Raw genomic sequence first — 25,822 nt, 5'->3', positions numbered from 1 at the left:
TCCAGTCCTTTAGATCCAGACTTGAGACCTGAGTAGCTTGTAGTTGACTGGAGTAGAGCTAGCAAGCACTCTATTCCCCTTTGTGCTAGACAGGATGGAAGTCTTAATAAGAATATTTCTTTCTAATTATTCTTCCTGAAACGGGGCTACAGCTAAACTCTCCGTGGCAGGAACTACCTCCTACTATCCACATGCATTCCTCAGCAGAGTCTTCTTACACATTAATTTGCAGTACAGCAGCAAGGGGCTAGTAAATATTCCCAGAAATTTATACAGAGAAGCAAAGATACACTTCTCTGTTTTCAGATTTGTGTATATTTAATAAGATGTTAAAAATCTTGGATTTGGCTGCACACATTTGAGCCCAGGAGCACATTATATGAGGCACAATGCTAAGATTAAGGCTTCCTAGTTGTGTGTGTGTTTAGAATTGTGCATCTCCTCTCTACGCACATGCTTTCATCTGGAAAAGACATTGCACTTTTATGATGCCTCATGTTGTGAATTCCAAACACGCAGAACAAGAATTCATTCTACTTGTCAGTCTAGGGTGAAAGCATGTCTACACCTTTTGAAAAGTCAGCTCTTGCCTTAGAGCATACATGCATGGCTGCTGATTTTCTCACATATGCATCATTGCACAGCCTTGAGAATGTGAAAACCATTCCTGCATAAAACCAGCAACTGCATCTACAGAAAGTTGCACATGCCAAGCACGTTAAGAATCTTCACCATAAAGATTCCCCAAGATAATGCCTGCATGATAGGTAATTAAATCACATTATGCAGATTGCATGCAAATATATACACCACATGCAATAATTAAAACCTTCCTAAGTACATATTTGCAAAATACAATCCATCATGGTCCACAAGGTTATATTCTACATCTTTTAAATGAATGCTGCAAAACCTCTGAAAATGCACACAAATGTAAATGGCGACAGTTTGGCAGATAATGACATCATTTATCAGCTTCAGTTCTTCAGAGTGTCATTCATTCAAAATTATTTATGTTTGTGTAAAATATAGGAACTGTGACTGTAAGCATTCACGAATCATGGATGAGAATGAGGAATTACATATACAATGTTATGAACGAGACCTTAGCAAGAACAGAAAATTTACTAAGAAATATGATAAAACTCTTAGCAGAAAGTGGCCTTGAAAATTATTTTAAAACAACTTTTTTCAATTTCTCTCAGAAAATGGCACCTCCTGTAGGACATTAAAGTTCCAACCATGATGGGTACATGCTGCTGTCTCAAAGGGAGCAGGGTTAACTGATACAGCCTTACCAGTTTCTTCCTGAGTCATGGTGGCACCATCTTAGAGAGGTCCAGCCCAAGCTCTGCCCCGGTTTGACATCTCTTCAATCTATAGTCTGTGGCAGGATTACAGCCCACACTGGCATAGAAGCATTTTGTGAGTTATGAGTCTAAAATCAGTAACTGCATGGTCTGGCAACAAATGGTCTTCTTGTACCTTCTCTTGTGTGTATGTGAGATTAACAAGGCAACAAACTTTTTTCTCTCTTTGCCCTCCAGAAGGAGTTTCGTTGTGCAGATCTAGTATTCCCATGATGCTTTCTGCTGACTTGAATCAGGACTGACCTATGAAGGTCAACAGCTATGGGAGATCTAAAGGCTGGAATTGAAGCCTATTTTTGCCCAGCAGAGTCTGTGGGGAAGGGAAACAGGTACAAATCTCACAGGACCTTATGATGCCTGCTACAAAAGCAAGCAGCTTAGGAAGGTGATGACTCTTGCCCACCTCCATCTATGCCTGCAGGAGCAAAACCACTGGCCTAGAAACCCCCTTATTTTATTTCAGCTGGCAAGATTTAGTGAATTCTATTCTTCTGCTTTTAAGGAGATCAGCCAGTGCTCAGCAATCCCCAGGCTATGGCGTGAAAGCATACAACCTTTCAGCCTAGTCGTGCCAGCAGCAAGATACAGGCTTATCTATCTGTAGCCATGGGACTAATCTCCTAAAATTGTCAGGACTTGTCACACATGTAAAACTATGCCTTTTAAGAATTAATGTTTTGACATCTGAGAAAAGCTTTCCCACCTTTTGATGCAAGTATGTAGTGCTGATGAATTAGGAGAATTAATGAGTGAAAAAATGGCCTTTGTTTCTCACACTTCAAATACTGCTCATTAACAATGACGATCAGCACTATTCAGCTGACATTGGTGACCACTGGGCTTGTGTGTTTTGGCTTTGTGTATTTTGGCTTTGTGTATTTTCTTGACAGTAGATCAGGGTGGTGCAATAAAGTGTTTTTTAGAAGTCTACTTCAAGAAGAGAATAACTAAGTAGCCAGCTACAGTATTTGCAAATTTTGCTGGGCCTGATTCTGCCAGATGTGCTCATATCAAGTAGCAACACTGATATTTTTTTGGTGGAGCTGCCTATGAAATTATTCCCCCCCACACTGCAGCTCTCTGGGTTGGATTATGCTGAGCTTAGAGTTTCTATCTGTTCTGTCAGAAAAGCAGGCAGGAGGCTGTCACAGCTGTGTAGCTCCTGTGTGCAGGCAAGACAATCCATGCTGGATTTTCCAGTGGGGTGCTGTCAGAAAATACTTTTTTAAAAAGGAGGATATTGAATTTACAGGCTTCTGGGTCTGACCATCTCTGGAAACACAGAGCACTGGCATTTATCAGAACCAAATAACAGCTTAGTCAAACTCCACTTATCACTACTTGGAGGCTTGTAGCAATTTGAAATGCCTCTAAATAAACAGTATCTGAGCCCCTAAATAAGCAGTTTGACCACCACACAGAAAGATGGTTTAGCAAGAAGCACTTTCCAACTGAAATGTTTAGCCTTTTACTTATATAATCCAGCATATAACAATCTTCCTTAAAAATAAAGCTATTGACATGTGTTATAAAATGGCATGGCACTTTATTGAATGTTGAATTCTTTGAGCACCACTGTCCTCATATTTAAACCTATTATAAATTTAACATAACTAGAGGCCACCTGACAGCCTTGAAGCAATACTAAGAAGGTATTTAGAAGCCTGCTCTGCACAGATATATATTGATGTGAAAAGAGAGGTAGATTGACACAAGCTTTAGTTTTGTGGAAAGGAGAAAAAGCAAGAATGTAGACTCTGATCCCTTTTGTGTGACAGGTATGGTCACCTGAGGTCCTGCTACACTACCTGAGTGGGGTATCTTCAGGGAACCTCTGTGAAGCCTGAAAGTTTGAAAGTGATGCTCCTTAATTTACATAGGTTGATGTAACATTGTTTTCAAAGTGGATAAAAATATCAACTAGCACAGGAACAGAACCTGGGGGGGGGGGCGTGGGGGGGTGAGGGCAGATGTTCTTATCATTATAAATCCAAATAGATCAATAATATTTAAATATAATGACAAGAACATCTCCCATAGGCTGAAGGATTCTTCAAAAAATAATCCATTTAGCATTTATAAAGGGCTTTTTGCTCTTCATTTCTTTTATATATTTTATGACTTGGCCAGTACAGAATAAAAATAACCTTATCGTGAATGCAAACTTCTTAAGAAAACATTGCCTTAGCTAATGCAAAGGGAGTTGACAAAGCTGCTGGTGATGTCATTCTCCAGACAGGGGAGTCTATATCAGTTGCCCTCTGCAGATTTAATCAATTAGATTGAGTCTTATAAGGGTGCAGGGATCAAACTGCCATTCAGTGTCCTTGACTGAGAAACCTGTTTGGTTTTGTTTGCCTGTGAAGGGATGCTACCTCCTACAATACTCACAGGGCAAGTTGTCTTCATAAACAACAGACTGGTTTGGGGGTTTGTATTTGCTTATTGGAAAAAGCATCTGGAATAATAATGCCCTGAGTGCTGTGCAGGAAAGCAGAGGCAAGCTACTGCTGTGTAGTTTAAGAGTTAAGTCCTGAGGAGATGAAAATAGAAATCCTGATTGCTGGTTGTCTCATCAGCTCTTGTGAAAAGCAGCTGACAGTGTTCGTGTTTGGAAGAGGAGAGGAAATTGGAAATCCATTACATTTCTCCTGGTATTTCAGTCACAGGAATATAGGTGTCTGCAGTTCAGAAAATACAGGGAGGCTAAGGTGCTGAAGCCACAATTCAGAAATGTCCACTGTCACGCATTAGCAAAAATAGTAAACTGGCTAAAGCAACAGAGGTTTGTTTTTTTTCTTCAAACACAGTCTGTGATAATGGAAGATAGGACTTCTGTAGCTAAAAGGAGCAGTTCTGGGCTTTTATTGCTTTCTGCTTTATTTTTGCTTGTGACTGAAAGCTGAAATTTAGCTTTGGTGAATGTCAGACACTAGACAGGGGCTTGAACTGAGGGTAGCTTGCAGAATATCAGCGATCATTTTGATTGTGATAAACACCACAAAACTGTAACAAAAGCAGTCCTTTTTCTCCCAAAAGCTGAGTGCTTGCTGGCACCCACACACTTGTCCCTTCCTCACTCTTTTTTTCTTTCATACTCACAGAGCTTCAGATCAACTGTTGCATGAGATGCCCAGTACATTTCACACCCAGAGCGTCACACAAAACCTACAAAGGGCACTCATTAGGAACGTAGTTTGAATGAAGGATATTAGGCCACCGCCTGAAATCTGCACTAAAGACACACATAAAGATGATTTGCAAGAAGTGCTAGGTGTGGTGCTTCATGCAACACAGCATGATAAAAAAAGAGAAAATAGGTGGACAGTACTCAATTCTGACAAATGAAGAACAGTATATATTGAGTTTTAAAATGAAGTTTTGTTATTCCATTAAATCAGCTGTTGGCCTTGTGATTCTGTCACAGACATGCATGCTCTCACCTGGACTTCAGTATCTGGCTTCTGGTCATCATTAGAAATATCAATATTTCAACATTGTCTTCTGAAACACTACCCATTTATGCACAGGATGCACAGTGGCCAGAAAATGCTGCACTTGTTTGTTTGTTTGTAAAAAATATCAACAGTGAAAATAAATATAGGCAGAGAATCTTATGTCTCTGATAATCCTCCAATGGCTCCATGGTCCCCTTAGGGAAGTTTTCAGCACAGCCAGCCTGCAGATGCCAGGAAGACAGGGATCCCCTAAGAGACCAGAGGACACCTTTTTCTCACTTGACTTACTGTAGATTTCAACATGCATTAACTATTTTTTTTTCTGATTTCAGTGCTTTTCCTTCACATTTCACTACACATAAAAGTCATCAGATAGATTGAACAATTTGAGGAAGCTGAAGAGACAATAAAAACTTTTTGGGGCCAGGAGATAAAGAAACATTTGGTGACAATCTGTGCTCCAGTTTGGAAGAACTTTTCCATCAGCTGTCCTTGGAGAACTTGAAATGCACTTTCTCTTGCCTTTGCAGAACTGCTTTGCTTTGTCTTCAAAGTGAATGTGGCAATTTTCCAAGCCAAACGTAGAGGGAAGGGGAAGTAAATCACTCTAATGTTTGGCTGGTAGGAATCCATACAGTAGAGAAATTGCTTTCTTTCTAGAAAGTCTTGTAAAAACTGGCTAGATGTACTTAATCTTTTCAGCTCACTAATGTTTCTGCTTGAGTCTATAGTTCACAAGCCATAAACATTGTGACAAATAATGAAGTAATCATGCAATTAGGACTCAATTACTTACCCTGTATGAGTGACCTCTTGCATGTTTTCCCCTTGAATTAGAAGAAATTAGTATTGAGTCTTTTTCTCCCTTCTGGTGCTAATTTACAGCTTGAATTCTGTGAAATCCAGGATCTCATCACCCTCATGGTGAAGAACTTATTCCTAATATCCAATTTGAATCTACCCATTTCTAATTTCTTTTTTCCATTCTCCCTAGTTCTATCACTATCTGACACCATAAAATGTCCCTCACCAGCTTTCTCTTAGGCTCCCTTCAGATACTGGAAGGCCACAATGAGATCTCCTTGGATCCTTCTCTTCTCCAGACTGAATAGCCCCAAATCCCTCAGTCTGTCCTCATAGGAGAGGTGCTCCAGCCCTTTGATCATCCTCATGCCCCTTCTCTGGACATGTTCCAGTACCTCCAGATATTTCCTGTAATAGGGGCTCCAGAACTGGACACAATACTCCAGATGGGGATCTCACCAAAGCAGAGTACAGGGAGAGAATCACCTCCCTTAACCTGCTGGCTATGCTTCACCTGATGCAGCCCAGAATGTGATTGGCTTTCTGGGTGGCAAGTGCACACTGGTGGCTCATGTTGAGTGTTTCATCCACCAGCACCCAAAAGTCCTTTCCTTCAGGGCTGCTCTCAAGCCAGTCACTGCCCAGACTATATCGGTGCTTGGGATTGCCCCGACTCAGATGCAGGACCCTGCACTTGGTCTTGTTGAACCTCATGAGATTGTCATGGGCCCCACCTCTCCAGCCTGTCAAGGTCCCTCTGGATAGCCTCCCTTCTCTCCAGCATGTCTGCTGCACCACACAGCTTGGTGTTGTCAGCAAACCTGCTGTGGGCACACTCAATGCCACTGCCCATGTCGCTGACAAAGATGTTAAACAAGACTGGTCCCAGTACTGATCCCTGAGGGACTCCCCTTGTCACTGGCCTCTGCTTGGACATGGACCCACTGACAGCCACCCTTTGGGTGCGGCCATCAAGCCAGTTCTTTATCCACTGAATGGTGCATAGTTTTCTCAATTCTACTGCAAGGTGTTGGCAAAGGGCGAAACAAAGAAAAGATCGTGGCTCGAAGGTGCCATGCAGTGCTATCTTAAAATACACTTTTGTGAGTCTCTGGGCTCAGGTTGCAAGAAATTCATTGATCACTCATTCAGAGGGCTGCCACATGTTCCATGCCTTAAATTACTTCCTGTAATAGAGGCTTAGATCACGTGTCCTGTATGAGAAGGAGTAAGTACATGGGCTTTAGGTGTCTATAGCACAGACACAGCAGTTAACATGGATGCCAACAGCAAAACTGTTCACTATGGTGTCTGAGGACCAAAGACTCACACATGCCCAATGCATAATTACTGTACACCTGTATGAATAAGACTGTGACAGAGTTTGATACTTTGGATCTTGTCTATTTCCAACTGCAGACTCCCAGGCATGTCTGTGCTGAGTATCTCATAAACCAGCAGCCCAGCTGAAGTGCATGTACACTGATGCACACAGTATGGGTAACAAACAAGAGGAGCTGGAAGCCTTGTTACAGCAGGAAAGTTATGATGTAGTTGCCATCACAGAAACATGGTGGGACGACTCACATGACTGGAGCACTGTAATTAATGGCTACAGGCTTTTCAGGAGAGACAGGCAAGGGAGAAGGGGTAGAGGGGTCACCCTGTACATCAGGGAGGTTCTAGATGCCATGGAACTAGAGACTAAGGATGATCAGGTTAAGTGCCTATGGGTGAAGATTAAAGGGAAGGCTAACAAGGCTGATATCCTGGTTGGAGTCTGTTATAGACCACCCAACCAGGATGAAGAGGTTGATGAATTATTTTATAGGCAGATAGAGGCTGTCTCAAGATCAGCAGATCTTGTTCTTATGGGTGATTTTAACCTGCCTGATATCTGCTGGGAACTCAACACAGCAGAGAGGAGGCAGTCTTGAAGGTTCTTTGAGTGTATGGAGGACAGCTTCTTATCTCAGCTGCTGTGTGAACCTACCGGAGTAAGGCTTTGCTTGACCTTCTTTTTGCAAACAGAGAAGGGCTGGTGGGTGATGTGGTAGTTGGAGCCTGTCTGGGGTCCAGCAGTCATGAAATAATTGAGTTTTCAATATGCAGTCAAGCTAAGAGAGGCAGCAACAAAACCTCCACTCTGGACTTCTGGAGGGTGAAGTTCAGGTAACTCAAGGAACTCAGAAGGTACCTTGGGAAACAGCCCTTAAAAACAAAGGGGTCCAGGAGGGCTGGGCCTACTTCAAGAAAGAATTCTTGAAGGTGCAGGAACAGGCTGTGCCAATGTGCTGGAAGATGAGCTGCCGGGACAGACGGACAGCCTGGGTGGGCAACGAACTTCTGAGCAAATCAAGGGGAAAAAAGAGGGTGTATCATCTTTGGAAGGAAGGAGAGGTTACCCATGAAATGTTTAAGGATATTCAAAGGTCATGTAGGAAAAAAATAGAGAGGCAAAACCCAGTTAGAGCTTAGACCGGCCACTGCCACAACAACCCCATGCAGTGCTACAGGTTGGGGTCAGAGTGGCTGGAGAGCAGCCAGGCAGAAATGGACCTGGGAGTACTGGTTGACAGCTGGCTGAATGTAAGCAAGCAGTGTGCCCAGGCAGCCAAGAGGGCCAATGGCATCCTGGCCTGCATCAGGAAAAGTGTAGCCAGCAGGAGCAGGGAGGTCATTCTGCCCCTGTACTCAGCACTGTTTAGGCCACACCTCGAGTTCTGTGTCCAGTTCTGGGCCCTTCACTTTAGGAAAGATGTTGACTTGCTGGAATGTGTCCAGAGAAAGGCAATGAGGCTGGTGAGACGTCTGGAGCAGAAGCCCTATGAGGAAAGGCTGAGGAAGCTGAGGTTGCTTAGACTGGAGAAATGGAGGCTCAGGAGAGACCTTATTGCTGTCTACAACTACCTGAAGGGAGGTTGTATGCAGGTGGGGGTTGGTCTCTTCTCCCAGGCAACCAGCACCAGAACAAGAGGACACAGTCTCAAGCTGCGCCAGTGGAGGTTTAGGCTGGATGTTAGGAAGAAATTCTTCCCAGAAAGAGTGATTTGCCATTGGAATGGGCTGCCTGGGGAGGTGGTGGAGTTACCATCTCTGGAGATGGTTAAGAAGAGACTGGATGACGCACTTGGTGCCCACGGTTTAGTTGATTAGATAGTGTTGGCTGACAGATTGGACTTGATGATCTTGAAGGTCTTTTCCAACCTGGTTAATTCTATTCTATTCTATTCTATTCTATTCTATTCTATTCTATTCTATTCTATTCTATTCTATTCTATTCTATTCTATTCTATTCTATTCTATTCTATTCTATTCTATTCCATTCCATTCCATTCCATTCCATTCCATTCCATTCCATTCCATTCCATTCTAATTCCCTCAGGTAGTATGCTCTGCACCTTATTGCTCTTTTCAAGGCTGTGTGTAAGAGATTCCTAACAAGGACCTTCTTTATGTTTGTCTGGAGTTCAGGATGTAAACCTCTTTTTGGTGAAACAGAGATTTATCTTTTACTGGTCAATTCCATTTTTCCTCTTGAGCTCTTTGCCACTGGAAGTGCTTAATTTGTTTATTTTTCACAGCAGTGGTGTTGCTGATTTGATTTTTAGTGGATAGAACTAGATCTGAGGTGCCAGAATAATCTATTTCTCTCTTGACATGCCCAGCATATTAAAATTAAGAAATAGCTGAGTTATATTTGCAGTTAAACTAGATAGTAATATCACTATTCTTAGGGGACCCTAATAAGAGCTGGAGGATGACACTGACTCAATACACTTCTTTTTAAAATAACTAAATTAAAAATCAGATGTTAAGCCAAACGGACTTTTTTCAGACCTGTTAAAATAATGTTGTCAAGAAAGACAACATTATACAAATAAAGTAGAAAGCCATTGACTGTTAAAAAAAAAAAAAAAAGAAAATAAGAAAAGAAAAGAGAAGAAAAGAAAAACTAAAGAGGGAGAAAAAAAAACGTTTCACAAATGTCATGCAGCGCAAGAATAGCATGTGGTTTTCTTTTTAGTTTGGTTAACTTTATCAAGTATTCTATTCCCTTCTTTCCAACACAATATATTTCTCACTTCATGTTTGATTGGAATTACTCTTCTAGCTGTAAGACCCATGCATGCTGAGATCTCTTCTGCAAAAACACCCAGGATCCTGGCTCAGTTTCCTTTACATTGAAATTAATTCTTTCAGTTTCCACCCCTTACAGGACAGCCTATATAAGGCAGAATCTTTTCAGTCATGAATACCTCACCGCAGAAGCTGTGCCAAAACACCCCTTCCAGAGGAACAAGGATAAATTCTTATAATTTCAGATAAGGTAATGAGCAGTCTTGGAGGAATCAGAGTGCTTGTTACAATTCTCCACCATTGTGCTATTTTCTTTCCCTCTCAGCCTGAATTTTGGACATACTTTTAGACTCCTCTTTAATCACTTCTTTCTGAGGCTGCTGGTCTGCATTTGACGGGTTACTTTTTCAAAACAATCTTCCTGTCTTTCTTTAATATGTGGATTTTTTTTTGTCCTCTATACAGTGATGGTTGGGCAGACAGAGATGAAGTCATTGAAGGTTATGAACCTGAAGCAAATGGAGGCATCACTATCAAACTGCAGTCTCCAGAGGTGTTGTCATTTGATGACTACTATCTGAAGCTGCGTCTGGACACCAACACCCGCAACCCCTGGTTTCCTGAATTCTGGCAGCACAGATTTCAGTGCCGCATCCCAGGGCACCCACTAGAAAATCCCAACTTCCAGAAGAACTGCACTGGTAAATTGTCAACTATTCTTCTGTTTGAATCTGTGCTCTGGCAAAACAAATAAATGAACAAACAAAAAACCCAACAAAACCACTTAAAAAACCCAACAAAACCACTTTTGAGATGTGATTTTGGTTTTTTGTTTGTTTTTCTTTTCTTTCTCAGTGTATAAATCATTGATGAAAAATGGCAACCCTTAATTATACAGATATAAATTCCATCCCTGGTGGGAGTATGTTTGGCATTGGTTCCTAGTCCTGTTGTCCTCCTTTCAATTTAGTCCTGCTCTATTATAGAGTGACTTTTTCCCTTTTCATGCATTAGGGCTATGCTGACGTTGACAAGTCTGTCCAAATATGCAATGTATTATAATAAAGAAAAAAAGTAAACATTGAATATTAACAAAAACAGGAAAAAAATTAAACTTTTGTTTTCCTCTCAAAGTCAGCTTTTCTGATCAGTTGGACAATCAGGAAATTCACAGAAAGTATTATGGAAGGAACATTTTACAGAAAATGGATGAATCTTAAAATTTTCCAGTCATCTGCTTCACTCTTTCTTTTCTGCATCCATTAAAACATTTATAGTTTGCATCTACTGTGTAACACTTGCATAAAGAACACACAGTCATACAGATAGAAGTAACACCTGATTGCAAGAAAAGCGTATCTCTGCACAGAGAGATTTTCTCTTGCATAGCAGAATCTGAGAAAATAAACTAAAATATTCCCGTAAGATTAAATTTATTAGTAAATTGAGAGAGTTGATCACTTTTCTATAAAATGCTCACTAAGTAATTTTGTGGGTTTTTTTTTCCCCCAAAATATTTTGTTTGTAGCTTGTAAGTATTTTGTGTGTAGTCAAGAAGTTATACTCTAAAGGCAGAGGAAGTTACTCCATTAGAAACAAAACTGGTCTCCCATGGATTTCTATCCTGATTCTTACATCAGTTGGTCTTCATGTTGTCCCTGGGCTGATTTCCTTCAGTGTTTCTTCCTGTTTTGGTTTGGTTGTTTTGTTAGAAGGCACCTGGAATAATCTTCTAGCCCAATTCCTCTGCCAGAGTAGGATCACCTAGAGTAGGCCACACAGGAATGCATCCAGGTGGGTGCAGAGACCCAGCTCCCTCAGCCTTTCCTCATAAGTGAGATGTTCCACTCCCTTTGATATCTTGGCTGTGTGCTGGATTCATTCAAGTAGTTCCCTGTCCTTAAATGGAGGGGCCCAGAACTGGAGACAATATTCCAGATGTGGCATCATCAGGGCAGAGTAGATGGGAAAGATAACCTCTCTCATCCTACTAAACACACCTTCTTGTCAGTAACATCTTAACAACAGCTTCCACACAAATTTCCCCCTTCCCTCCAAGGTCTCTTACTAACAGAGGAGACGTATCACAAAACATCATCACTGACTCAAAACTGAGCTGACGTGCTGACTGACAGACAGGGTAACTTTCTTTTACAAATCAGTCACTATCTTTGGGCTCTACAAAAATGTTGATTTATAGTGTGTGTGCATTCTTGGTTTTTTATTGGCTTTGAGACTACTTCAGCTTAGACAAAGGAGTATTAACTCCCTTGTCCAAAAAAGGAAGAAATTATTAAGAAGGATTTGAATGATGGATGCACAATACACATGCATAGAGTTTTTTCTTAATAGCAGAAGCTGAAAATTGCATAGTTTTGTTCATTCCATTCACATAAATAAATTTCATGCTGATACTCTAAAAAGGTTTCATTTTGAGGGATCTTAGCATCTGTTGTAAACTCAAGTAGCTTGTTCTCCAGCCTGTGTTTGGTTATGAAATGAAAAACTTCAATCTGAACCATAGTCATTCTTCCTCTGCTGCATCAAAGGCAAATACAAGGTGACAAGTTTGAGATGCCCAAGATGGGATGTTTCTGCATAGAATGTGTAGATGAGTTTTCAGACAGTGGTTGCTGTAGACTCTAAAATTGTACTTGAGTGAAAAAGCAGTTAAACAAATTCAGGGAAGAAAACTAATAAGGGCTAGTTAAGGGGAAAAACCACCACAGCCCACCACAAACTAGTTCAGGCTGTTTCAGGATTGAAGCCACTGAATATTGGAGAGGATGCTGCAGAAGCACTGTTACCCTGTAACAGCAACAGCAAGCACTTTGTTCTGATAATGCTAGTAAAACACAAAACCATTTGTCTACACTGGGGGACTGATAGTTAATTGTCACAATTTGGGCACTCAGATATCTTTTATTCCTCTACAAAGCTGTGAGTTTTTGCATGAAGCCTCAAAATTTTTAGACTTTGCTGAAATGCACTCAGCTCTTAAATTTGGTTGTGAACCACTGTTAACCCTTAGGCTTATCACACACAGCTAAGAGGTTCAGAAATGCTTCAAATCACCAAAGAGAAACACCACAAGGTATCTATTCCACATAGTCAGAATCAAGAGACCTACATGTCCCCAGCAAGACTGGGAACACTAAAATTTTGCATTTATTTTTCTTTAATTGCACAGAACTGATTTGTGACTATCTGCATCATCAGAGCTGTCTGGACACATATCTTTATCTGACCTTTTTATGGGGTTAAGAAGTCACTTCAGAGCTTACTGCTGGAGCCTTTCTCTCTAAGGAGGTCTAGTATGACAGTGCCAAGACACTGCCTTCTTTACCTCTCACAGGTTTGGAGACAGTCCTCTTCACAAGCTCTTTGTGAAAAAAAGGAGTCTGAATCGCCTCTTCCCTCATGCACAAAGTATCTCCATGCACAAATTTGAAGGAAAGAATCTATTAGTATTTGAAATCCATTAAAAGCTATGATAGACAATGTTCAGAATTCTTTGTGGTACTACATATTTAAGTACTGCTGCTACTACTGCATCACCCCATGAAAATCATCAGTATTCAATATTGGTATCAAGCACCTTAACTCCATTATTGTCTAAGAGCTTTCACTCTTACCTCACAATATTCTATCAATATTTCTGCAACAATGTACGGAGTCATACATTATGGAAAAAGCTGAGTCCCCTTTGGTCCCAAGAGTCCATGTACATTATCAGCACACGTTGTGACTATCTCTGAGTTATGACTTGCTCTGTATTCCAGAAGTGCATTGGTAGTCCTCAGTGAAAGCAAAGAACACCTGTACTTTTAAATGGACAGAAATGGATTCAAAGGCAGTGAACTGCTCAAGTTAATCATCCATGTCAGGAGAGATAACATCTCAGGAAACTGTCTAATGGAGGAGAGAAACAAGGATAAAAATACTTGTGATATTTAGGGGAGCAGAATGTATTTGTTTATACCCAGCAGTGGGTTGCCTAGGAACAGCCAGAACACACACACAAAAAATAAATGAAAAATGAAAAGGCAGTGTTGCTCTCCAACTACCTTATTTAGAAAGAGTCAGAATACTTGGATCTATTTGTTTTGAAAAGGAGATTAATTACAAAGTTTGTATTTGAGAATACTCAATTATTGCCTGCCCAGTATAATTTGCTCTTATACAACCTAATCACTTTACTGAGTGATTTATTCAGAATTGCCACTGGAATGTGAAGTTCAATTTTCAGCATTCATGGGTAGGCAAGGACTTCTCCTCAAGCAACTACAGCTGCTGCATTTGCGATTTCTCACACCCTGTTACTGCTGAGTCAGCACTAGCTTGTGGTTGCAGGCTCTCTATAAAAGAAGGAAAAGCCAGTTCCTAGAAATCTCCCTTTTTTGGTGACAGAACTTACTGTTTGAATTCTCTCATTCAGCCCCTCAGAAAACCGATGTTGTCCTTCAGGAATACTCATGTTACATGCATACATGTTACTGAATGTACATGCATATTTTTTGTGAGAAAAGTATCCACTGAGCTCTGAATGTACATGCATATTTTTTTGTGGGAAAAGTATCTAGTCTAAGCAGTACTGGAAGGAAGTAAGTTCACATGTGTTCTACTCTGTGAAGTCTGTGGGAAGCCTAACACTAGAATAGCTTACCGGTGTGTTCTAGGATTGTATGGTAGTAGTACAAGTTCTTGCTAGACAAGACAATCACTGAGAGGTTTACAGTGACTGCTCTTTTGGATCATTCCTTTTTACAAAAATTAAGCAACTTACTTTTCCCACTTGGGTAGAGTCCAAATGAGTGAGAGCCCTTTCTGACTTATTCTTTGCTAATGTTGTAGCCCATGTTTCTCATAACAGACTCTCTCTTTCCCTATCCCTCTCTCTTTTGCTTCCTCCATCTTTTTCTCTCTTGGCTATAGGAGATATTCTTTCTTAATACAATAGACTTCAAGTCTAAATTTTTTCTTATATGCAGATATATTTGATCTGGCTGAGATGGAGTTAACTTTCTCTATAGCAGCCCTTGTAATGCTGTGCTTTGCATTTATTGCTAGACAGGTGCTGGTAACACACCAGTGTTTTGGCCACCGCTGAGCAATGCTCATACTGAGGCTCTCTCCACTGCTCACCCTCCCATCCCCCCTCAAAGGCCAATAGGCTGGGAGTGGACATAGGCAGGACATCTGACCCAAACTGACCAAAGTTTCCACACCATATGATGTCATGCCCATCATATTTGAAAAGTCATGGCAGTCTGGTGAAGCTCCCACTCACCAGAAAAGGGGAATCATAGCTCCCATTTTCAAAAAGGGAGGTAAGAAAGTCCTGGGAAACTACAGGCCAGTCAGTCTCACCTCAGTGTCCAGCAAGATAATGGAGCAGATCCTCCTGAAGATTCTGCTAGGGAACATGCAGGGGGGGAAAGGAAGTGGTTGATCACAACCAATATGGCTTCACTGCCTTTATCTTGTCCCATGAGTCTTTAGTTTTATTTTGTCCCCTCCTGAGGTGAAGAGGAGGAGTGAAAGAGTGGCTTGGTAGGCATCTGCCAGACAGCCAAGATCAACTAACCAGTGTAGAAAAGATATATTTTTATATGTGGCCATTATCCAGTAGCTTCCTTGATATCTAGCAGGCCAAAACTACTTCTGCTATGGAGTTCTTAAAATGTTCTGCCACTAGGGTACTTTAAATGTTTTCTATGTAGTAGCTACATTCTTTAGGAAACAAAGCATGTCCTGCAGCTTTGCATGGACCCATGACTCATCATGAGGAACCTGAAGACACAAAAGTCCATGGGACCTGATGAAACACATCCCAGAGTCGTGAGGGAATTGGCTGATGTAGTTGCCATGACGCTCTCTATGGTATTTGAAAAGTCATGGCAGCCAGATGAAGTCCCAGGTGTCTGGAAGAAATGAAACATTACACCCATTTTTAAAAAGGGCACAAAGGAGGACTCTGGGAAATACTGACCTGCAGCCTCACTTCCATGCCCAGGAATATCATGGAACAGATCCTCTTAGATGCCTTGATGAGACACATAGAGGACAGGAAGGTGATTCAAGACAGGCAGCATGGCTTTACTAGGGGCAGGTCCTGCCTGACCAACCTGGTGGCTTTCTAGGATCACAGAATTATAGAATGATAAAGAGACTATGTCAATGGTTAAGGGGTGACCTATGGTTGTGATCTCTCTAGAGTTCTGCAAAGCCTTTGACACAGTCCCCCACAACATCCTACTCACCAAGTTGGAGAAATATGGATTTGATGGGTGGACTGTTCAGTGGGTAGGGAATTGGCTGGATGGTCACATCCAGAGGGTGGTGCTCAATGGCTTGAAGTCCAGATGGAGAGCAGTGACAAGTGCTGTCCCTCAGGGGTCCGTACTGGGACCTGTGCTGTTTAATATTTTTATCAACTATATAGACAGTGGGATCCAGTGCACCATCAGCAGGTTTGCAGATGACACCAAGCTGTGTGGTGCTGTCAATATGCCAGAGGGACAGGATGTCATCCAGAGGGACCTGGACAAGCTAGAGAACTAGGCCCAGGTGAACTTTATGAGGTACAACAAGAGCAAGTGTAGGGTTCTTCATCTGGGCTGGAACAATCCTCACTATCAATACAGACTGGGGGTTGAAGTGTTAGAAAGCAGCCCTGTGGAAAAGGACTTGGGGGTGCTGATGGACAAGAAGCTGGACATGAGCAGACAGTGTGTGCTTGCAGCACAGAATGTAAATTACATCCTGGGCTGGATCAAAAGTTGTGTGGCCAGCAGATCCAGGGAGGTGATTCTGCCACTTTGCTCTGGTGAGACCTCACCTGGAGTACTGCATCCAAGTCTGGAACCCTCAATGTAGAAAGGACATGGACCTGATGGAGTGGGTCCAGAGGAAGGCCGTGAAAGTGGTCAAATGGTTGGAGCCCCTCTGCTACAAGGACAGGCTGAGGGAGCTGGGATTGTTCAGTCTGGAAAACAGGAGGCTGTGGGAACACCTAATAGCAGCCTTCCAGTACCTGAAGGGGGCCTGAAGGATGGAGAGAGACTGTATACAAAGGCCTGTGGTGATAGGACAAGGGTCAATGGCTTCAAACCAGAGAAGAGCAGATTTAGATTGGATGTTAGGAACAGGTTCCTTACCACAAGGGTAGTGGAACACTGGAACAGGTTGCCCTGGGAGATGAATATCCTTGCATATTCAAAGTGAGGCTTGACAGGGCTCTGGGCAACTTGACCTAGTTGAGGACTCCCCTGCTTACTGAGGAGGGAGTTGGAATAGATGACCTTTGGAGGTCATCCAACCCAGACCATTCTGTGATTCTCTGATTCTGTGAGGTTTGGAGCTTCACACTACTCTTCATGCCCTTCAGATGAAAAGTCAGAAGAGAGCAGCAGACCATTTCAATAGTAACAGGGAAAAGAAAAAAAAAAAAAGCTGTCTCTGAATCTGAGACACGAAGAACCTACCTAACTCAGGATGGAGCTGACACTACTTTTCCTTAGCATGTGTCCTCAGGCACTGCCCCAAGCAACAATCACTACTTACCTTAGTTCATCAGATGACTCAGCCTCTTCCACATTGTGGAGATTGTATAGTGATTGTAGGCTGACAGCAAGATTAGGTGATAGACTGCATACGTCAGGCAACAGAGTTCCAGTGTCCTTCCAAAAATTATGTAGGATGTTTTCTCCTCCCTGAAAGGATAGAAACAGCCCAAATGCGAGTGGTTTTCTCCCCACAAAAATACAGTGGCAAATATTTCTCTGTTGGATTTGGTGAATCCATATAGGCCAAAAATAAATGCAAGTCATACTAACACAGAAATGGTGTAGAAGTCAGTGCAGTGCCAATGCTTTTATGGAGGTCTAACTGCTCTTTTACAGAATGTTTCATTCATCCCCTGAGAGGTAACAAAATAGTCGTGGTTTACATACACCAGGTGGGATGAATACCCCTCTGCACCACAAGAGATGGTTACAAACTTGGTTATGGAACTGATGCAAACATCAGATTATGCCCACGGCAGTTTGTCTGCTGTGACAATAAAATACATTGGCAGGCAATCAGCACAGACATTTTTCAACAGAGTGAAGTGGAGCAAAGTGGGCAATTCATGATTCATTCATTGATTCAATTGATCTTTGAGGAGAAGGATTATTTGTCAGTGGAATGCATTTGTGGTGGACAAGAAGAAGAAATATAGATATTTTCTGTTCCAAAGGAGGTCACAGTCCAAGTTCCCTGTAGGATGCTTACTCATATCTTGGTCATACCATAAGGATTGCCTTATCTGCTAATTCTGTAATAGATCCATAAGAACTACAATCAGAGTGTAGCAGAATCACAAAATCACTCATTCTAGAAGGTAGTTTAGGACAACTGTGGTCCAGCTCCCTGCTCAAATAAGGATGAGTGATGAGTTTGTGCCAGGTTGCTCAGTGCTTTATTCATTTGGGCCCTGAGAACTTCTAAGGGTGAAGGTGTTTTAGCACCTCTGGGCAACCTGTTCCACTTCTTGAATGTGAAAACATTCATATTCAGTTTGAATCTCTCTTTTCTCTAGTTATGCCCATCATCTCTTATCTTCCACAATGCTTCACTATGAAGAATCTCTCTCTTCCTGATAACCACCCTGTAGATACAAAGGGCTGTTTTAAGGTTCCCCTGACCCATTTATTCTCTGGTCTAAACAAGCCCAAGTCTTTTAACCTGTCCTCAAAGGCCAAGGACTACATCTCTGTATCATCTTGATGATCCTCTGCTGAATGTGCTCCAGGTTATCAGTCTCTTCTGTAGTGGGGGCTCACAAACTGTATGCAGTATTTTAGATGCAGCCTGATAAGTGTGAAGTAAAGGGTGGTGTAGTGGTGAGGTAATCACATGCTACAGTCACTGTAGTTATCAGTACTACCTGGGATGCTGCTTTTCTTCATTCCTACCAAAGACTTTATGGCCACCATATCCTTGTGTCAAATTGCCCAGCTTGTGTCATCTTTCTCCACCTTCCTTCTGCATCAGCAGACTCACTCAGAAAAAGGACATAAGCTTCCATCATACCTAAATAGTTCTGAATGTCAAATGATGAACAGAACCTAATCATGATATCAGAAAAGAGGAAGACTAAATTTTCCAGAGAAGGCATTTATGCTTTGATATGAATAATGCAGAGTCATACTTCTTGAGACAAAAACTGCAGGGAGTATAGATTATTTTCTCACTGTAAAGTCCTTTAATCATTCATAATCTGATGAGCACAAAGCAGAGGTGTTCTAGGTATCAGAGTCCCACACCACAATAAATACAAGAGTGGTGCAGTGTTACATGAACACAGCGGTTCAAGTACAGCAGTATTATAGTTATGTCTGAGGGACAGTGTATGATAGCTGCTAAATCCAGTCATTTCAACAGGTGCTTCTGGAGCCAGCTTGACATGTTTGAACATAGTAAAGATTTCTCTGAAAAGCATCCCTAAGCGTTTGCCACCATTAACATCCACTCATTAGAAAGTAACTGGGTTTATCACATCCAGATGTAGACAGAGTCCTTATAGTTTTAGTAAGGTTACATTTTTCTCTGACATTAGATAAAGTCTTTTTTTTTTAAGCTCTCAGAGCCTTTACTCATGCCTATTGTGATTTTTGCTTTTCTGTATTTGACTGTAAAATTCTCCTTGTAATTTATTGCATCAGAGAGGAAGACAGAAAACTAATGGCTGACCTATTTCCATTTTCAAATGGTTTTGTACTTGGCTAATGTACCTATCAGACTACATCCAGTTCTCCAGTACTGCAGTTCAGAGCTACTCATAATTGAAATTTGTTTCTCAAGACTCATCTTAGTTTTGATGAATTTGTATGAAATAACATGGGGCCAATTTCAGTGGACGAAGCACTTCAAGACATGTGCTTTGGTTTTCCTACACTTTGCTAAAAGGGTAAATGCATTTCCAGTGAGAGTTGATCTGAATGGGTTTTGGTCTTTAGAGTTGGACAAATTCAATCCAGCAGACACATCAGGTGCTCATGGGTGCTTCTCTTAGGACATTCCTTTAATCTCAAAATCTGTAAAACTTGCCCATGGAGCACCTGTATGAGATTTTGCACTGGAAGAAGTATCCCACAGTAGCAGCTACTTTCACTACAGTGGATCAAAAAAGTAACTATAAGACAACAGCCTCAGTGCACACTCTGCCAAGTCAGTCACTGCTTGCAAATCACCTATGTGGAACACACATTCATAAGCTTTTGAAGAAGGAGTCAAGCTATTGACATGCTATGACTTCTTTAAGATGTGTTATACCATATGTATCCTATCATGCTTTGGTTTCCCATTCTATACCTATGATAGAGAAGTAGTTGAGTCCTGTCTCACTCTTTTTGTCCTCAGTACAACTCAGGAGATCCTATGATTTATCCCATAAAAACTGATCTCATGCTCTTGGGCACCTAGATGAAGCCTATTAGGGACAAGTTATTTGAAAGAACCTTAGTTGCTACCCTTTTAGTCAGGGCTGTTTTTACAGCAAGTAAGACAGGAGAGCTGTAGTCTCACTTTATTTCCCAGGCAGTTTTGCAGACAGCTTTTAAGGCTCAAAGACATTTCTGGCTTCTTAATTTTGTGTTTGGAAGAAAGCAGCAACATTTATCTAATATTTTGTATTTCCAAAAGTACTTCTAAACCAGGCTGTCATTCAAAATACAATAACAAGAAAAATTTTGCTTCTTTTGGGATGAATGAAGGTATCACATAATTATCTAATAAAGGAAAGAAGCAGTATACATATACTCTTGTAAAGAACACAGAAGACAGTTTGCAGAACACATACATATTACAGTAGGATAAAACAAAACTTTTCTGAATCTGAATTTTTGCACCCACATTTTCCATTGTGAATTTTAACAGTCAAAGTTTCCACTTCTGGGAAGAAAACAATCCTTGAGGAGGCTTGGATCTTCAGCTTTCTCCATTATATGAGCAAAGTGATGTTGCTGTAGAGGGACAGGATGCATGAATTATGCTCCCTCATTCTTTCTGGGGGCTTCTGCCTTCTATGCCTGGGGAGTGACTCCAGTACTCCTGACTGCTCAGATTGTCACAGGTGTCTGGAACTCCAATCAGGAGTGTGATGAGGACAAAAGCACCCAATTAATGTCAATTGACTTGTTCCTAGAAATCAATTGTTTGTGCATGTCACACATCAGAACAATTGGTCTAAATGTAAGCATTTAACCGAGTCAGTAAGTAGAATAGGCCCCTCAGTTTAGGAAGGATATTGACTTGCTGGAGCATGTCCAGAGAAGGGCAACAAAGTTGGTGAGGGGCTTAGAACACAAGCCCTATGAGCTGAGGCTGAGGTAGCTGGGGTTGCTTAGCCTGGAGAAGAGGAGACTCAGGGGTGACCTTATTGCTTTCTACAACTACCTGAAGAGGGGTTGTAGACAGGCAGAGGTTGGTCTCTTCTCCCAGGCAGCCAGTACCAGAACAAGAGGACAGAATCTCAGGCTGCACCAGGGGAGGTTTAGGCTGGAGGTCAGGAGGAAGTTCTACACAGAGGGAGTGATTGCCCATTGGAATGGGCTGCCCAGGGAGGTGCTGGAGTCACCATCACTGGAGGTGTTCAGGAGGAGACTTGACAGGGTGCTTGGTTGCATAGTTTAGTTGATTGGGTGGTGCTGGATGATAGGTTGGACGCGATGATCTTGAAGGTCTCTTCCAACCTGGTCTATTCTATTCTATTCTATTCTATTCTATTCTATTCTATTCTATTCTATTCTATTCTATTCTATTCTATTCTATTCTATTCTATTCTATTCTATTCTATTCTGTTCTATTCCATTCTATTCTATTCTATAGATGAAATAACACAGGTAACCCATAAGAAAACAAGGAAAATGCCTTCTGTCAGCCCTCCTTGTCTTTCATTAGATCACATCTTCTCTTTCTTTACTTACCTGCAAGGCAAAAGTTTTTTAACTCATCTGAAGTATTAGAGGCATTCATTACTGGCAGCATTACCCCATAAATTGTGGTGAAAAGTAAATACAGTGTCAGGTAATGTGCAGAAACAAACCCACACACTCACACATGTCTAGCTGCAGCCCATAGATACCCTTTGTGCATAATGAGATCTTCTGAAAAATAGCTAATAATGCTCTTAAAATTAATGAGTTCCTCTTAATAGACCTTGGACAAGCAATGGCATGAAGAACAATAAACTATGAGCCTGACCAGTAAAACGTGAACCATACAAATCACAAACCTTCCTAAACAGAATAAGCTGTACACATCGCAAGAATAAACTGAGGGAAGGTGTGTGCCCCAAAGAGTACCACTGCTAGAATAAACTCTTTTCCCATTCATACTGAGAGGTCTTGGGGAGCATAGAATTCTGCTAAGAAAAATAATGAAAGCAGCTATTGCAACTAGGCTGAGCTGCTGGCTAAGCTGGAGAGGGCTACTGCAGCACAGCAAGGAGTGAGACAAGATGATTTTCAAAGGTTTCCTTCTGCTCAGTTTTTTTGATATTCATATAATAGAAAGCAGCTTTTGAGGAACCTGCAAGTTCAAACCTTTAATTTAACTCTGGATTCAGGCTCAGCTCTCTAGGGATAGAAAATCAGAGCTGTTCTCTTCAAAGCAATAGCACTGTACACATCATGCTATGTAGTATACTGTCTGCTTTCTGTAAAGGTGACTTTGACTGTTTTTCCAGGTTCATTTTGTCTAAAAATCCACATGACAAGGGCCCATTTACTTGTGAGGTCTCAAATTCTTCAGTAATTTGGGTTGGCTGGGCTGGATAGCACTTTCTTTCTGCATCATCACATTTGTCTACACCCAGGAAAAAATGAGGTATACTTGAATGCTTTTCAAATTCTTTCAAATCCTGCTTCTGTTTTTCTGTTGAATTTAAAGATTAGGGCCACTTATTTCTCTTCTGGTTTGCTAAGCTCTAATCAGTGAGGCATTGTCCTCATGTAGATGTTCAGAAGCTTCTAATCGTAGCTTGTCTTTGAAGAGAATATTTTCTCTGATACTGTACTAGAACATATCTCTGGCCGTATCACAGAATCACAGAATCACAGAATGTTGAGGACTGGAAAGGACCCTGTAAGATCATCTAGTCCAACCACCCATGCCACAACATGATCACCTAGAGTAGGTCACACAGAAATTCATCCAAGTTGGTTTTGAATGTCTCCACAGAAGGAGACTCCACAACCTCTCTGGGCAGCCTGTTCCAGTGTTCTGTCACCTTCACAGTGAAAACATTTGTTCTTAGGTTTAAGTGGAACCTCCTGTTCTGCAGCTTGCACCTGTCACCCCTTTTCCTATCATTGGACATGACTGGCTCTGTCCTACTGTCACTTCCCCTGCAGATATTCATAAACATTAATGAGGTCACCTCTCAGTCTCCTCTTCTCCATGCTAAAGAAACCCATCTCCCTCAGCCTTTCCTCATAAGGGAGATGTTCCACTCCCTTCCAGGTTGCTGATGAATATATTGAATAGTAATTGCTGCAGTAACACCCCCTGAAAGAGTCCACTAGATACAGGCGTCCAACTAGACTCTGTCTCATTAATCAAAACTCCCTAACTTCTTCCCTTCAACCAGTTCACAATCCACTCACTACCCAATCACCCAGATCACACTGCCTCAGTTTAGCTACAAGGATTCTATGGGAGACAGTGTCAAATGATTTCCTGAGATCAAGATAAATCACATCCACTGCTCTACTATCTTCTGTCCACTTGGTTTTGTCCTCATAAAAGGCTATCAGATTGGTTAAATATGTCTTTCCCTTCGTAAAACTATGTTGACTGCTCCCTGTGATCCTCTTACCTTTGATACGCCTGGAGACAGTGAAGAGAATAAGTTGCTCCATCACTTTTCCAGGGATAGAGGTGGGGCTGACTGATTTAGAGTTACCTGGGTCCTCCTTCGTGTCTTTTTTGAAGACTGGAGTGATGTTTACTTTCCTCCAGTCCTTTCGCACCTGTTCTGTTCCCCAAGACACACCAAACACAATGGAGAGTAGCCTAGCAATGATTTCCACCAGCTCCCTCTGCACCTGCGGGTGTATCCAATCAGGACCATGGATTTATGTCTAGATTACTTAGTTGATCCCCATCCCAACCCTCATCAACCAAAGCAAATTCCTCCTTAATCCTAAATTGCTCTGAGGCCTCAGGAGTCTGAGGCTCCTGAGGACAGTCTCTAGCAGTACAAAGACAAAGGTGGCATTCAGTAGGTCTGCCTTCTTTTAATCCTTCATGACCAGGGCACCCACCTTGTTTAGCAGTGGGTCTACATTGCTTCTAATATTAGTTTTGTCTGCAATGTATTTAAAGAAGCCCTTTCTGCTGTCCTTGACCTCTCTCACAAGGTTTGTTTCCAGTGAGGCTTTAACTTTCCTAGTTAACCTCCCTACACCCTCTGACAACAGTCTCATACTCCTCCCAAGTGTCCAGCCCCTCCTTCCATGATCTGTAGACTCTCTTCTTCCACTTGAGTTTGCCCAGCAGTTCCCTGTTCGACCATGTGGGTATCCTGTCTCCCTTTCTCAATTTTCTACTTGTTGGAATGCTCTGATCTCGAGCTTGGAAAAAGAGGTCCTTGAATGGTAGCCAACTGTCTTGGTCACCTTTACCTTCTAGTTCCCTGTCCCATGGGATCTCCCCTAGCTTAAAAAGGCCAAAGTTGGCCTCAATGAAGTTCAAGGTTGTGATCCTGCTTGGGATCTGTTCCTACCGCATAAAATCCTGAACTCCACTATCTCATGGTCACTGCAGCCAATGCTGCCCTCAACCTTCACCGCCTCAGACAGACCCTGCTTGTTAATGAGTGTCAGGTCCAGTAGTGCTTCTCTCCTGGTGGTCTCATCCAGCATTTCCATCAAGCAGTTATCGTCAATGCACTGGAGGAACCTCCTGGACAGTGGCTGGCTGAGTAGGCTTTCCAGCAAATATCTGGGTAGTTAAAATCCCCCATGAGAACCAGGGTCTGTGATTGCCAAGGTGCTGTCAGCTGCCTGTAGAAGGCCTCATGTAGTGGTTTGAAACACACTAATATTCCCCACTATCACAGATCATGGATTTACCACATTTCACAACCACAGGGCATTACCATCCTGGACAGGAGATTCTGGTCACTCTCTCATTTCCTGGGTCTTGAGCATGCAGGTGCATCTTTACTTGTTTTCGGGATTCCAGGCGGCATTTTTCCTGTCCCTTTCTTTCTGTTTCATATATACACTGATGTAAACTGATACTTTCATAGTGGAGGAGTAAAATATTCTGTGTAAATCAACTAAGAAAACTCTCCCTGCTTTTTTTTTTCTTCCTGTCTTATCTCTTGGTAAGAAGGGAGGGAGGAGGCAGGAGAGGAAGGGGAGGAATTGGGGGATTTATTTTTACTCTCACACTAAAACCACAACACCTCATCAACTTCCTTGTGATTATCAAGTGACCTATAATAGACATCGAAAGCAGTATCATCCATGCTAGCTTGCCCCTTAGCTCACACACAAACTCTCAACTCACTCCTCTTCTACTCCTGGACAGAAGTCAGTATCACTGTCACACAAAAAGCAACTCCACCACCTCACCCTGTTGTCCTGTCTTTCCCAAAAAAACCATGGCCTTCCTAAAAAAAACGTGGCCTTCCATGACCATGCGTCAGTCATGTGAGCTGTCCCACCATGTCTCTGTAATTTTTGATTTAAAGGGAAAAATAAATCAGATTGTTGTGATCTGTGTATTTTCAATTAATGTACTGCATATTACAAGGGTTAAAGGGAGTATATTGGTTACATGGGTTAGTTGATTAGGTGGTGTTGGATGATAGGCTGGACGCGATAATCTTGAAGGTCTCTTCCAACCTGGTCTATTCTATTCTATTCTATTCTATTCTATTCTATTCTATTCTATTCTATTCTATTCTATTCTATTCTATATGAATCTTCCTAAGAATCATTTGAAATTTCCACTTAATTTAACGAACATTTGTGACTGTGCTCTGTTAAACTATAATATTGTCCAATTAGACACTAGTAGCTGGAGGGGCAGAGGCCTGTTTGCTCCTCAGCT

At 41.7% G+C, this 25,822-nt stretch overlaps 1 protein-coding gene across 1 annotated transcript in view; it reads left to right on the top strand.

Moving 5' to 3' along the window:
- The window catches only part of GRM1 (glutamate metabotropic receptor 1), a 194,772-nt gene that overhangs the window by 107,569 nt on the left and 61,381 nt on the right, over positions 1-25,822 (top strand). The window contains 1 exon segment of the mRNA XM_068152423.1: positions 10,178-10,413. Within this exon segment, the coding sequence (XP_068008524.1) occupies positions 10,178-10,413 (236 nt within the window).

This window comes from Melanerpes formicivorus, unplaced genomic scaffold, assembly GCF_026170545.1.
Source record: "Melanerpes formicivorus ecotype bairdi unplaced genomic scaffold, bMelFor1.0.p_v2 SCAF_2, whole genome shotgun sequence".
Lineage (NCBI taxonomy): Eukaryota > Metazoa > Chordata > Aves > Piciformes > Picidae > Melanerpes > Melanerpes formicivorus.
The sequence above is the reverse complement of the archived record's forward strand: the minus strand, read 5'-3'. Positions and strand labels throughout refer to the sequence as shown.